The 14,016-nt window shown below is 44.0% G+C and overlaps 1 protein-coding gene across 2 annotated transcripts in view; it reads right to left on the reverse strand.

Annotated features, from left to right (window-relative positions):
- Nucleotides 1–11,320: 11,320 nt before the first annotated feature.
- Nucleotides 11,321–14,016, reverse strand: part of MXRA8 (matrix remodeling associated 8) — a 29,118-nt gene continuing 26,422 nt past the window's right edge. For both annotated transcript variants that reach the window (XM_075520410.1, XM_075520411.1), the window contains exons 9-10: nt 12,598–12,675; nt 11,321–11,714 (exon numbers count right to left, since the gene is read on the reverse strand). In XM_075520410.1, coding sequence (XP_075376525.1) covers nt 11,689–11,714; nt 12,598–12,675 — 104 coding nt within the window. In that variant the 3' untranslated portion in view covers nt 11,321–11,688. The remainder of the gene's footprint in view (nt 11,715–12,597; nt 12,676–14,016) is intronic.

The raw sequence follows: 14,016 nt of genomic DNA on the forward strand, positions 1-14,016 counted from the left end.
CGCCGCTCTGCCCGCGGGCCGGCCGCGCTCCCGCACGCCGCCCCCTGCCGGCGCGGCGGCACCACAGCCGGTCACGCCGCGGCCGGCTGCCGCGGGGAGCGGGACGGGCCCGGCCCGGCTCGGCTCGGCCCGGCCCGGCCCGGGCCGCTGCGCGGGAGCCGGCGACAGCCAAGCCGGCCTCCCCGGCGCTCCTTCCCCGCCCGCGGCCGCCGCCTCTGCAGCGTGCCGGGCCGGGGAACCTGCGGTCAGCAAGGAACGGCCGTGCTGCTTGGTGCCTGCTCGGGAGAGCCGGCGGGGCTGATGTCGGCAACCTCATCGCGCCGGGCCCATCCTTTCCCAGGCAACAACTAGCCAGAGCAAAGGTGCTGAGCGCTCGCTCCTTGCCATAAAAATCATCTTTCACGTTCAGACTGCTCAGGTGCACAAACACTGCTTTGGGTACTCGGGATGTTGGCAGTGATCTAGCCGAGTGCTACACAGACGAGATGCTCTGTTTGTGGGAGCATCACAGTCCTTGGCCTAAGAAAAACACTTGCATGTCCCAGTAAACATTCCCAAAGGGTTCTATAAACACTATTAGCCCCCTTGCAGCTCTCTCCTTATTTTCTCCTTGTAGGAATTAGTAAAGACTTTCTGGGTCCAGACCCCTAGGCGTTGCACAAAGGCGGTCACTATCCTTATCCGCATGATGGCAGGAAAAGGCAGGAACGTTACTGTACATATACTCGGTGAGTAAAGCTTTATAGTCGAACAAGATGCAAGATACATTCTCTCCAATGTATTTATACGAGAGATGGACAGGGCAGAGGACTGACTAACACTACTCACAGCATTATAATGGCAGGCAGACTACTGTATTTCAGAGATCTCAAGAATTTGGCCTCCCCTCCTCCAGCATTGTGTTTCCTGAGAATTGAGGTGGGTTCTGTTTAAACAATGAGCTCATGGATTCTCTGCAGATCATGAAATTTTCCACAGTGCAGTTGGCTTCTCCGCAGCTTATGCTAATAAGAGAACAGAGACACATTTCGTCGTGGCTCAGAAGAAATTGCTTTTAATAGCTGCTTCAATGGGAGCCTGTTGGGCACAGAGCCCATTGAGGTGCTTGGCACGGAGCAAGCTTTAGACCTATCATCACTTGAATTTCACAGAACAGCAAGAGTCACTGTTCAATGCTGCCAGGTGAGATAGGTATGTTTTGGAGCACACAGTCCAGAGAAAAATCTTTAGAGCGCCATTTTTTGCAGGTGATGTATTTGGGAAGAGTTCACCTTTCTTTCTAGAAATCCCCAAAAATGACAGCCAGAAAATGAAGATTTCAGAACAGTGTGCTTAGGTCTCAAGGAATCTTCTGTTCATTAAAAATACTTCTTCGGGAAAATCCCAAGCTAATGACAGCCTCTCTTTTTCCCTTTCAAAGCAAGAGGACATTCACTTCTCGGAATATTCAGCTGCTTTCTCTGAAGGGGTAAATCACAGCTTAGTGACTGCATTACCGGTGGCACGAGAATGATTTTTCTACCAGCATGAAACAGAGGAGCCAATGGCATTAGAGGCTGCCAAAAGGTCTGTTAACATTATTGCTATTTATTATTTTCAATTTTCTGAAAGTTTAATAGTTACTAGTTCCCACCAGCATGCTACCACATGAACGCTGCGATACCGCTTCCAGAGCCAAGTTCTCCTACGCAGAACCAGACCTGGGCACCTCTCTACCAATGGCATGGTTAATCCACAACTCAACAAGATTTAACAATATTGAGAAACCAAAACATCATCAACTATCTGCTGTCATTTCTGATATAGTGAAGCAATTAAAAAATCACATTCACTGGGGTTCTCCAACTCCAGCGATTTGCTCATCTGCTGACATTCATACCAGTCATCAGCGCTAAACTTGAATGCCTGTACGATCATCAAACAAGATAAGATAAAGGGCAAGGTAAAGGTATGGCCTTAGTCTTCATCATGTCACTAGTGATTTGGTCCTGTTTTAAGTCAGGAATGACCAACTTAGTACACTTCAAAGAGTACTTTCCAAGAGTGGCAGCCACTGATGGTTAGTCATTTCTCAGTTTCAATTTTGGAACTGATAGAGTAAGGCATAAAGCACGGAAGATTTCTGTAAAACTATGCATTCAACTTTCTGTCCTGCATGTGTGCACAGACACATGCTACAGTTCTGCAAGCACCTCTTGGTATGGAAAGTATGCCATGAATCCACCAATTTACCACACACAAGAATCTCTGAGCAAGAATGGGGAAGGCTTCCTTTGGCAGGAATATAAGGCAACTCTAGTACAAGCTATATTTTCTGAGATACTGAGCTTTATATAGTTTTTGCAGTATGAAACTCAGGCAAAATATTAACATCCAACCCTTTGGTCTCTTCAGTTCCTACTTAATGATCTCCTGAATTCCTCAGAGACCCAGGTGGTATCCACACAAAGACTAAATCTGCAAAGAGCTCTGTTCTTGCTCTATTAGCTTTGCTTTTACTTTTGACAACTGAAAATATAATGAGTCTTATAATTGTCAGGTGACTACCTTGGAGCAGACATGGTAAGGCTGGATCTATGACTCACAAAAAGCTTTCTGTGTCCCCATAAAGCACAGAAGAGAGGAGATAACCCGCTTTCATGTCACAGTCAGTCCACAAGCTAATCCAATTAGGAGCAGACATAGGAATGCAGAATACACCACCTTCGCAAACCACTGGTCCATCAGGGCTAATATCTTGCTTCTTGCGGAGTTCAGGCCTTAATACTTCAGTGGAAAATAAATATAAGGCATAAAATCTCTTGCTATTAGTGCTGTGCTCCCCATGATAGAGCCAATACTCTTGCTGACCCCTGCAGGGAGCAGATAGTGTCCTGAGGCATAAAAGCCGCTCACCCTTTTCGTCATTTATATAGCAGTGCACTTCATTACCACACAGAGAATAAGCAAGCCCTTTTAAAAAGCCATGCTTTGAATTATAGTGAGGGTTGTTACTTGTCTCAATGAATTCAGAAAGCTCATCACACTCTGGGTGCTTAACAAATAAGTATTTGTTTAAAGAGATACAACAAAAAGAAAACCAAAGCTCTGAGCACTCTGACACTCACCAAAGCTGTGACTTGGGACCCACTCTGAGATTTCATGGGTATTTTTAATCGACCTGCAGGAATGTATTTGTAAAAGAACAAAATCACCTTTTACTTGGAGGATTATTTCTTCTCAAGAGTCAGTCGCTGGCAGTTTTGCCACTCACATCAATGAAATCAGGTTTGACTATGAGTACTTTCATTTGGATAGTCAGCCCTGGGAAATGAAGACTTCTGTTTTCATTTGTTTCAGCAACACAGCAGGATCAATGTAGTTAGCATCACTGCAAGCTTCCCATCATTTCCTGCCAGCTATCCAGGCCACTTGTAGGACTGATGGTACCTACAAGGAGGCCAGGAGCACGGATGTATTAGAAACTAAACTGACGACACCCATTAGCCAGGGAAGATTCCTTCCAGATTCCTTCCAATCACAGTAGTGACCTAGAGACACAAAATCTGGGTTGCCAAAGTTCTGAGTCCCATCAGTGGGACTAATCCTTATATTCCTTTGCTTAAGTATTTTCTCCATAATCACCATTGCTTAAAAATAAAGGGAGAAATGGATTTTGGACTTTTATGATTGAAGGAACGTATCAGAAGCTGGTGTCTGAATGAACAACGCAGGAACTGTTAGCCAACCTATTCCTCCTCTTCAGAGATCCTAAGTGTCCCCGTGTAAACACCGAGCACTATGTGAAGGCTTTCAGCGCTTTCAAAAAGGCAAGTTATGCAGCTGCTCTTCATGTCTGGAGCAAAGATTCCATCTCATTCTACCGATGCACACAGGCAAGATTAGCATCAATGCAGGAGAAGAGCTAAACATGGGAATGATCCTAAAAGAGAAAGAGAAGCAGAAAGATACAACTGCAACCACACGGTTTGGATGTGCTTAAAATTAAGACGCTGTAGGCTGGCTCCCAAGCTGGTATACGTCAGCAGGATGCAGTCCATGTCAGTTTACACTACTCATGGATCTGGTCTAAAAGATCTGCAAGGTTTTTTTCCTTTTATTCTTCCTCTCTATGCAGCGGACCTTGGGCGCAGCCACGTCATGGCAGAACTCAGTCGCGATAGTTTACAAGAAAATAAAGATATCAAACACTAGAGGGAGGCAAAAGACTTGCAGTCCAGCAACCTGCTCCCAGCCTCCTGGGCAAAGCTCCCCAGGGCTTCCATTGCCACTGGATTCAAATACAAATAAACCTGGGGGGAAATGACAGGGGGTATTTTCAGTGACATTTCCAAAAATCCTCTTAATCGAGGAACGTGCGTTATGGAGGGATATTGCCCTACGAGTCTGTAGGAATGAGGCACTGTGTACTTCGCATGGGAGGGCAAAAGAGAAGAATAGAGGACAACGTTCACGTTGTTGCTCCACAGGGACTGCTAAAAAGAAATTAGAAGAATGTAATGGAAAACATTAACCAACATTGTTAGCAGATACACACAACTTGTGGGATCTGTAGGAATGAAAAGTGTCTCCTCCAATTTCAGTCTCTTTTTCATCTAACTTGAGTCTATTGATAACTGTTCAGTTACTGCTACCGAACGTCTGATGCACCTCAGTGTGATCCTGCAGTGACGGAACAATTATCACACTGAACAAACTATGTTCTGGTCCTTTCAAGGTCTCCCAGCAACAGCAAACCTAAAGTGCAAATCAGATATACAGAATAGCATCAACCTCCCTACTCCTGCTGCAGAAATGCTGCTAACTTCTGTCTTGGAACTCAACTGTACTTTAAAGCAACAATCAAAACAGCGGAGATGAGTTTGCAAAGACGTGAAATGTTATTGCAAAAGGTAACAGGTTGAGCACTTCAAATCACTGAGTGACATCAAGCTGTTTTGATGAGGTACCTTTTACTCCATCATGTGTTTGCTGTAGATGGGTCTTCAGAGCGAAATTTTCGTGAGACTCTCTGTTGTCTGGGCAAAAAACTCTGACTGTGAAGGGAAGAAGTGATGCCTTCCAGGCAAGACCTCCCTTGTTGCTGAACCACATACACAAAATGCTGTGGGTTAGAACATCAGTACTCCAGCTATGAAAACTCAGCACTCCCACACTTTTTCTGGAGTCTTCTTCGTGCCAATCATGGAGAACCAGTCACTATTGCACACATACACTTTTGGCAGCGTCAAGCATTTTCAAACATTTTCATGCAATGCACACATCAATGAGTTTAATGGGTCGATCTCAGTTCCTACTCATCATGACTCAATCTATTTTCTTTCCTCAGCCATTTTCTGGTTCTCCTACCTCTTCTTAGCAGCTGCAGCACTTTTTTAAAAGGGGAGAGCCACACTTGAAAAATTTCCCTGCAGCAATTGTCTTCAGAGCAGCTGATCTGCAGAGGGCCACATACACATTTAAAAACTTGACCTCTAGGAAACTGGAGTTTTTTGCTTAGGAACGTCTATTCGGATCTTTATCCTACTTCTTTCAGGTCCCCAGTGTTTCTTCTTCCCCTCAGAAATTTGTTCTGTTAATGACTAGCAAGTCCCTCTCCACTGGTAAGACCGGGAGGCAGAAAGGAAATGGGAACAATCTGAACTTCATTTCAGTCAACTTGAAGACAATGAAAATATTTAATTTTGGTAGGCTGCAAAGCAGGCCCTGTGGTTGCTTAATTAGCTTTTCCTTGTTCCCAGCTGCTTTCCTGGAAAATCAGACCCACTGTCTACAGATACAGAGAAAAGTAACAAGATGCCCCAGCAACAAATAACCAACAGTGGAGTTGTTGGCTGGAGTCTGCCAGCAGAGACCCAGCGTACCAGCAGAAAGAAACAGGGCTTAGAGCATTAATGACACCCAGCACTAGCTAAGGCTGTGCAGTAAGACCTCACTCTTCAAGATAATTGCATAATTGCAGCTGCCTGTTTTGCAGGCTCCACCACAGTGGGTTCAAGAGGGAACCAGGCAATTTGTACATGCATAGTGCCGGGCAAGTACAAATAAGCAGGCCTGCAAACACTGCGTTTGTATTTTTGAAGCCCTCAAAAAACCTCCACATAAGCTCCATATTCCCCCAAAAAAGAAAAAATACAGAAATCCAATCCAACATGTGTCACCTCAGTCCAGCAAAATGGTGGCATCTCTGGCTCCCAGCATCAACAGTATAACCTGAAGACTTTTTTTTTTTTTATGGCATGGTGCTCTAGTTTGCCTGTGGCATTTAAAGGGGGGGAAAAAAAAAAAAAGGTAAGTTTAAATCTTAGAAAACTGCTGTTGAGTCAGATGTTCCCAGTGGGACTGGCACCAGCTCCAGGATGATCTCACTTTGCCCAAAGTATCTTTTTTTCAGTAGTTCTCATTTGACTTCTCCGCGCCGTGAAGAATCTTACTTTCAGGTTATAGCAGCGACTGACCAGTAAAGTCCCACAACAGTACCACAAAGGGTACTTTGGATGAGATCTTTATTGTACATGGCCCCTGGCTCCACCTGCTCAAGAACTCACCATTCATTGTCAGCAACGGCAGAGCCCAATGAGAAGGAACTACTCCCCATCCGCTTCTTCATCTCCCAACCCTTTTAACCTGTTTGGGGTTTTTTTCCCTCTGGTTATCTGAGAAAGCACAAGCAGCCATCACAGGGCTATTCACCCAGTGAAGAGGTGGTATGAAATGGCAGGAGACTGGCTGTAGTATGATTTCCAACCAGGTAAGAGAGAAGATAATAGTTTCACCAGAGCTAGACAAGCTGGTCAATAATCTTAGTTTGCTAAATGTACTTCTTTGCCACTTTTTAGTTTCATATCCTGCTTTGATCCTTCAAATTCTTGCACCTGCACCCTGTACTCTCCATCCAAGCAGCAATACAAGCTGTTTCCATCAGTGTCCCTGGAAGAACTCTGTCACAGCAGCTGGGATACTACTCAGTGGGTGGAAGCCCTCCAAGAGCAGAATGTGCAGCAGGAACTTTGCAAGGTGTTAGTTCTGCAAGGAAAAGAGGAATTTGGGCTGGGAGCAAAGTGTAAAACTGTGCAGTTAACTATTCCAGCAGGATATGTTATCTTCCCTTCTGGACCTGCAGAATTATATACTATGAAGTAGCTGCCAGCCTTCATCTCTGATAGATGGTTTGAACTCCATCTACAGCCGCAGATCTGTTCATTATACAACACCTTCAGAGAGCTAAAATTTGTATGTGAGCCCCATGACCAAATCAAATGATGATGTCCCATGTGGAAACCATACTGAAATCACTGGAATAACTTATTGCATCCAATCTGCACTTTGTCAAGCACTTTAGGATGCTGCGAGATGAAACACACTGCACAGCTATTGGGAAGAATTAGCTAATGCTGGCTAATAGCTTAGATAGCATCTCCAAAGAGGAAGAAATAAAATCAACCTTAGCTTGAAACTCCATTATATTCTCCTTTATTTCTTAAATGCTAGGAGAGTTACACAACAATGATAAATTGTAAAAGTTAAGTAACAATAATAATGAAAATTAATTCTGTTACAACAAAGAAAAAAAACAAGCTTTAGGGAACAAGTCCTCCTCTCAGTCTTGAGAGGAAGCAGAGCGTGCACAGAGCTGAAAAGAGACTAGAACTAGAGCCCCCTCAGTTTTAACCCCCTTTAAGGTCACTGCCATACACCCTTTCCTTGTTCCACAACAACAGCTTACATTCCATACATTACCCTAAAAGAGACTTTCATTTCTCTGCCCTCATTGAGCTAGAGTACTCACTGAGAAGTAATTGGTATAAAAATATTAGGGGTTATTATTATTTTAACTAACTGAACATAAAATACATGTCTCGGGAAACCAAGGAGACCATAATGAGGCAAAGCCTGCCAAGAGCCTGCAAAGTGACGGGTAAAGAAGTCTATCAAGATGCAGCATTCCATTAGTACGGTGAGAACACTACTTCGAATAACTCAGGCAAAGCACATTTACCAAAATTGTTTCTCCATGAGAGGCAAGTTACTGTCCCATATTAGGGAACGAAAGGCTGAGATGAGAGAACGAGAGAGAGAACCAACCTGTCTAGAATTGCACTGAGTCTATGGCAGAGTGGGAGCAGAAAACAGTGGTCCTGCCCCTAGCCTAGTGGTTAATTGCAAGTCGAGCCTTCTAATTTTCACGTGCAAGATCAGCTACATAGACTTCATGCCAATGCCAAAGACTGACAGAATACAAAGTGCACATGTAAAGGACTTAAACGGCTTCTCACCAGTATTTAAGGGCAAATAGCCTTTGATAATTCCTCTGTATTAAGAAATAAACAAACAAAACTCTTCAGTTTAGTGTTTCCTTTCTTTTTTCTACAGTTTGAAAACACAACTGGTTATCCAGCAGTCTTGCCTGGATCTCTTTCAGCCAGAATTTTAACATACTAAATTACATACTGGATGTGGCAGGCTGCTTTTGAAAACCACTGTTCTGATCATCAGTCCAATCACACAACATATGCCTCTCCTGAAGACAAAAAGGGCCATAATCTCAACTTGGACTCCCATCTTGATCAGTCTAGGCTTATACTGGCATGTCTGACCATTACCAAATTCAAACTGGTGATCAAAGCAAGGATGAGGAGCTCATAAAGCTCTTCCTAGTGCTTGTTTCAGAGAACATATTAAATTTTTTTTCCCTTAAGCTATTTTGCAGCCTAGAAGTCAAATAAAATATTTAAATGCCTCTGGAGTTTATGAGTAACCCCACTTTGAGCTGGTGTCTATATGAGCTGTGCTAAGCAATTTGAACTGGCAAGTAAAGATCTCCAACCTTTGACTCACAGACATGAAAGGGAGGGAGAAAGACATTAATGACAATTACTTGAGACTGTGCCACCCTGATGGAATAACCAGTGCAGCCTTATACACCTGCAGGAATGCAGCTTGGGTTTCAAGCAGGTCCAGCCAAAGGCAGCCTAAGAATGTCTGTCTACTTTGGGGGAAGGGTAGGCAAATAGGGACCTGGACCCAACCCCAGACCCTCCTCTCCACCAGTCATGGGTCTACCCGATCTGAGCACTTTTGTAGGGGTGAATCTGAAGTGAGATAAAGGCAGTTAATTGCAAATCACAAAAACTGTCCAGAGAGCAGTGGAAGGGCTAAGCAAACTAAAAGATAAGGATCTGCCCAGCTGTAGCTTAGAAAGGCTCACCTCCACCTCTACTGTTATATTCTATTATTAATATTTTTAATATTTGAAGGCATTAAAAATAAGGCTCCCCAATATATTTATTCTTTAACGCAGTCCTCACCAACAGAGAGAAATATTAATACATATAAAAATTGACATGGTCCATTTTCCACTCCTGTAAAAAGTGTGCATTGAAGTACTGACATCCTAGCTTCTGAACAGACAATGCAGTTCCTTCTGGTACGCAGGAGGCCTTGCCCACCACACTTTTGGCAGAGCTAGGGAGCCGAGCTCAGCTTCAGTGTAAGTAGCTGGAACTCAGCAACCACCACACCCAGGGCAGTACACCTCTGAGCTGCTAGGAGTCTTACTAAGCCCTGTCACACAACAGCAGAGATCAGTGGTGTTTGTGGGAGGAGGGAGAGGGGGTCTGAAATGGGATTTAGATGTCTAAGAACATTGTCATCAGTCAGACAAGACACCCAAGTTGGGAGGGGTGGAAAGAAAGGGGCAAGTATGGCACTTGACATTGATTCCTATACGAGGGAGGCCCATAGCATTGAATAGCTCTCAAAACAGCACTGGACCCTTACAGGACACGTGCTCCTGCGGTGGGCAGCTTCACCCAGCCGTGACAACATCTCCTTCCAGTTTGACCAAACTTGTGCCCTCTTAGACGGCACTGACGTGCTCCCAGGTAAGTGGCGAGGGTGGCTAAAACAACAGCCAAGACACATACCATACTAGGCAGCAGGTTACATTCCCAATTGTTTAGCTGGTAGACTGAGATGCTTTCCTTGGACCACAGCTACTTCATCACTTGCAAAGACCTCAGAATTGTCCATCCCCAGGAAGAAATCCAGGCTGAGATACCAGTTGCAAGCAGGGCACTACTTCAAGACTGAAACCACACCATCACCCTCACATCCTCCCTCACCCTCACAGCAGTTCCACACAAGCTCCTCTTCACACTTCCACCACCCACAACATCCTGGAGACCCTACCCCAGTTCCATTCAGTCGCCAAGCCCATGCGCAATCCCTCCCTCTGCCATTCTCTTCAGACCACCAAAGAGTAGGCTGGCAACCTTTGGCCACCTTCACCCTTACACAACAAGAACAGAAGCCACTGTCATCATGCTCACAACAGTAGGAAAGACCTTTTCTTCTGTGCCCCAAGGACCACAGGTGTGCCTGGTTTGGGAATGGTGCCACAGAATATCCCAAGTAGTCAGAGGACCTCTGTAGAACTGTTAATATTCTCTGGCTTTCCTGATGCTTTAACTTGCTTGGATTACAACACCGAATTACTGACTTCCAATTTTTGGACATCCCCACCTGACACACTGTTCATATGTAGAACTCCCCTTCAGCCCACAGCCCCACTATCTCAGGTATCTGCTCCCCAAAACAATGCCAAAATCCACAAGAATGGACTCGTCTCCCTCCTGGACTCCCCTTCTGAAAGCCTGGCCCTTGCAAATTCCTGACAGGCTGTTTAGTGGAGTCTGTTGTTACTCTTGTTCCTCATGGTCTGCTCATGAGAAGCTACTCCTTTTAACAATCTGTCTGCCTGTGCTGTAATCGTACCTTTGTTTTGATGTGCACACAAGCTCTGTGTGGCCTGGATCCACCCAAGGACTGCAGGAAAATCACATTCCAGATTCCACACAGGAGTTTAGCCCTCTCCATAATATTTCTGGTTCTGATCTATCTGAGACTGGTAATACAGCACTGTAACTCCATCAACTTCAGCTGAAAGTGTCTGCTCATGCCCAATTTGATTTGGTCTGCACTGAAACAAAAACAAATCAACAAACAAGCTTAGAGTGAGAAATAGAGTTAGGCTTCCAGAGCTCTTTGGAGCTGATCCCAGCCCTACCCCTGGTCATTGTGTGCCTCCCTTTCCCCTGAAAAATGAGGATATTGACATTTCCCCATTCATAAAATGAGGTATTTACATTGTCATTTGTGAAGGGGTGTACTCTTTGTACTTCACCTGGAAAATGTAAAGTGCTACGTGACAATACTGCTCCTCCGGATTTATGCCAGCCTATGAGAGATCACAACCAGGCTTTGCTATTATTTTTCTGATGAATACACTACATGGAAAAAGGCCTGATATAACAATGGCTCAAGATTAGTGATGCAGGTTGGTTTATTTAAAGCAATAACATCAAAGCAAAAGGTCTGCTGATTCAGCTCATAAAAATCATTGATGCATAAAACCAACAATAATATCAAGAAAGAAAAGGGGAATGGAGGACTGGGAGAACAGAATAAGAAAAGGCAACCCAAACCCATCATAAGTGCACACAAGACACTTTCAAGTCTAACTCTTTCAAGAAGCATTTGCAAATACCCTTGTGCTTAGTGGGGAGAAAGTCTACGTGAAAAAATCTATGGTAACTGGAGGGACACGATATTAAGAAAAGGCATCTCTCTTCCATTTATCTATCTTTGATTGAAGCTTCTGGTCCAGCCAGCAGCTTGGGAATGTCTTCATTTACAATATTCCTTCCTGAAATCTGAAAGCAAATTGAAATGGAGGTCAGTACCTGAAGAGAGATTTCAGAGCATCCAAAGAAGCACACTGACTTCTATACAGTGACAAGTGGCCATTTGCAGTCAACCATGTCCCCAATATCCTCTTCATAAAGCCCACAGTGAGATATACTGTGTATAAATTATTGCACAGATCATCTCTGCAGAATGTAGGCAAAAATACCATGATAGTCCATCAAGAACAGCAGGTCTAAGGCAACTCACAGACTCTCCAGACCATTCCCTTCTTGACATCATTTCAGTCACATTTATTATATTCTAAATTCATATGAAAGGAGTCATGGAACCTAACAACTTCTTACAAGCACTGCTTGACATAAGTGTGACTCTACAAACTGAGGCATAATACTCAGGATTAATACTGGCTAAGCAAAAGGAGATTCAGCTCCTAGGGAGGGAGAGTTGTTTGCTTTTGTTGGATGAAGTAAGTGACTGCCCATTACCCATAAATTAATTCAACTCAAAACACTCTCTTCTGCACAGTGTTTTCTTCTCAAACACCATGCCAGGACATTTTTGAGATGCATCTCCCTCTGAGGTTACAGTACAGAATGCACTATTCCAGCCCTGCAAGGCATTCTTTTCCCAATACAGAAAAATTCTATTTGTGCCACGCCAGAAGTTTTTAAAAGCCTAATCACTACTTGCATCTTGTGGCTCCATGATAAAAGGATAGGACAGGAACTAGCTTCTCATTCCTGCTGTCATTTGTCATGACGTTTATCATTCCTCATTCGGCTGTGGCTTGGTCAGCTCACTGCTAAACTGTGTTCTTCCCTCCTCCCTCCTTCAACCCACCAGAAGGTTCCTACAGCCACCAATTAGGGTGAAGCAGGTCATTATTACCTTTGTCTAAATCAATGTTCTTTGCTGGGAAGCTTCTGGCTTGCTCAGCCTTCTCCTTCAGGATGTTGTTTTTGTAATCTGTGTAAGGGAGGAGTATAATTCAGACAGCCATTAGAACATTAAAAGAAAAGAGAACTTTACAGGCAAGGTGGACATGTGATCGGTCCTTCCTTGAAGGCCTGGCATCTCCAGATCTCTAGGAGTAACTCATGGAGTTACTCAGCCACTCAGCAGGAAAAGGAAAGCTGCTATGACTTAATTTTTGCCCCTGGCACTAATCAGTTATGCATACTTCAGTTTCCTGCTCCTCATAGGTACCACAAATTCTTCCAGCATGTAACAAAAAGCTCTGGATTATCTATATGAAGCTCACCTGAAGGTGACCGATGCAGTTATTCAAAGACTTTGCTCACAGGGGAGCTCTCCTGAGACATACAGAGAAGAACTTGTACTTGCCGCTGTCCTGGTTTGCAACCCACCCGCTGCAAATCCTTTATTCTTTACTGCAGATTTTGTATCTGCCTCTTGTTTACTGGGGCCCTTACAGCAATTCTGTGGCTTGGGACCTAAAGTTTGTCAGCTTGTTCTTTTAAAGGTTGTACCTTTACTAGGGGTGCACAAGGAAAAAAAAGGGACCGACTCAATTGTTTCCTGGTTTATCAGCACGTTCACTGACATACGGCAAGTTGCAGCAGGTATGAACTTGGCATCATGGCAAGTCTTCAGGAAACTCAGGGCAGTGCAGACAAGAGGATCAATTTTGCTTTACAGACAATTCACTCCGAGTCCAAGCAAGAAGACACCCCTGATCAATTACTGACACAATAAACTCGAGGCTGCACCTTCAAGCTCTAATAAGGAGCAGCATCCATCTTCAGGAATGTTGTAAGTTCCCCGAGTCAGTCCTACATATCCCAGCAAAAATACTTTCACAGATCACCAGTGAGATTAGCTTCCTTCCCCTCTTTTCAGTATGTTTCATGTTACCATGAGTTCCAGTGTCTTTGTATTTTCTATCTTTTGTATTCTAGGATCTTTGTTGCAAATTTTCTTCCTATCATGTTCCCCAAGTTTAGTTGTCCTAATTACTATCACAGATCTTGATAGAAGGCCCAACTGTTCACTAAATGATTTGACATCCAGGGAGGATGAAATGGTAGAAAGTTAAACCAAACTGGCTCCAATAGAAGGTGGAGGCAATGAACTCAGCTAACTCATTACTTCTCTTTATCCCCACTTCAGTCAACTACAGTTCATACCCACTTTCAAGAGAGATGATAAGGTCAGCAGTTAGTACTAAAGAATGTTGATGCAATTTTTCCTCCAGATCACTCACTTTGAGCTAGTTTTCATGTACTGTAGAATGATGATATTCATATTGACAAAGGCTTTTAGTTTCTTGGACAGGAGATTCTAGAG

Source organism: Mycteria americana, chromosome 18, assembly GCF_035582795.1.
Source record: "Mycteria americana isolate JAX WOST 10 ecotype Jacksonville Zoo and Gardens chromosome 18, USCA_MyAme_1.0, whole genome shotgun sequence".
Taxonomy (NCBI): Eukaryota; Metazoa; Chordata; class Aves; order Ciconiiformes; family Ciconiidae; genus Mycteria; species Mycteria americana.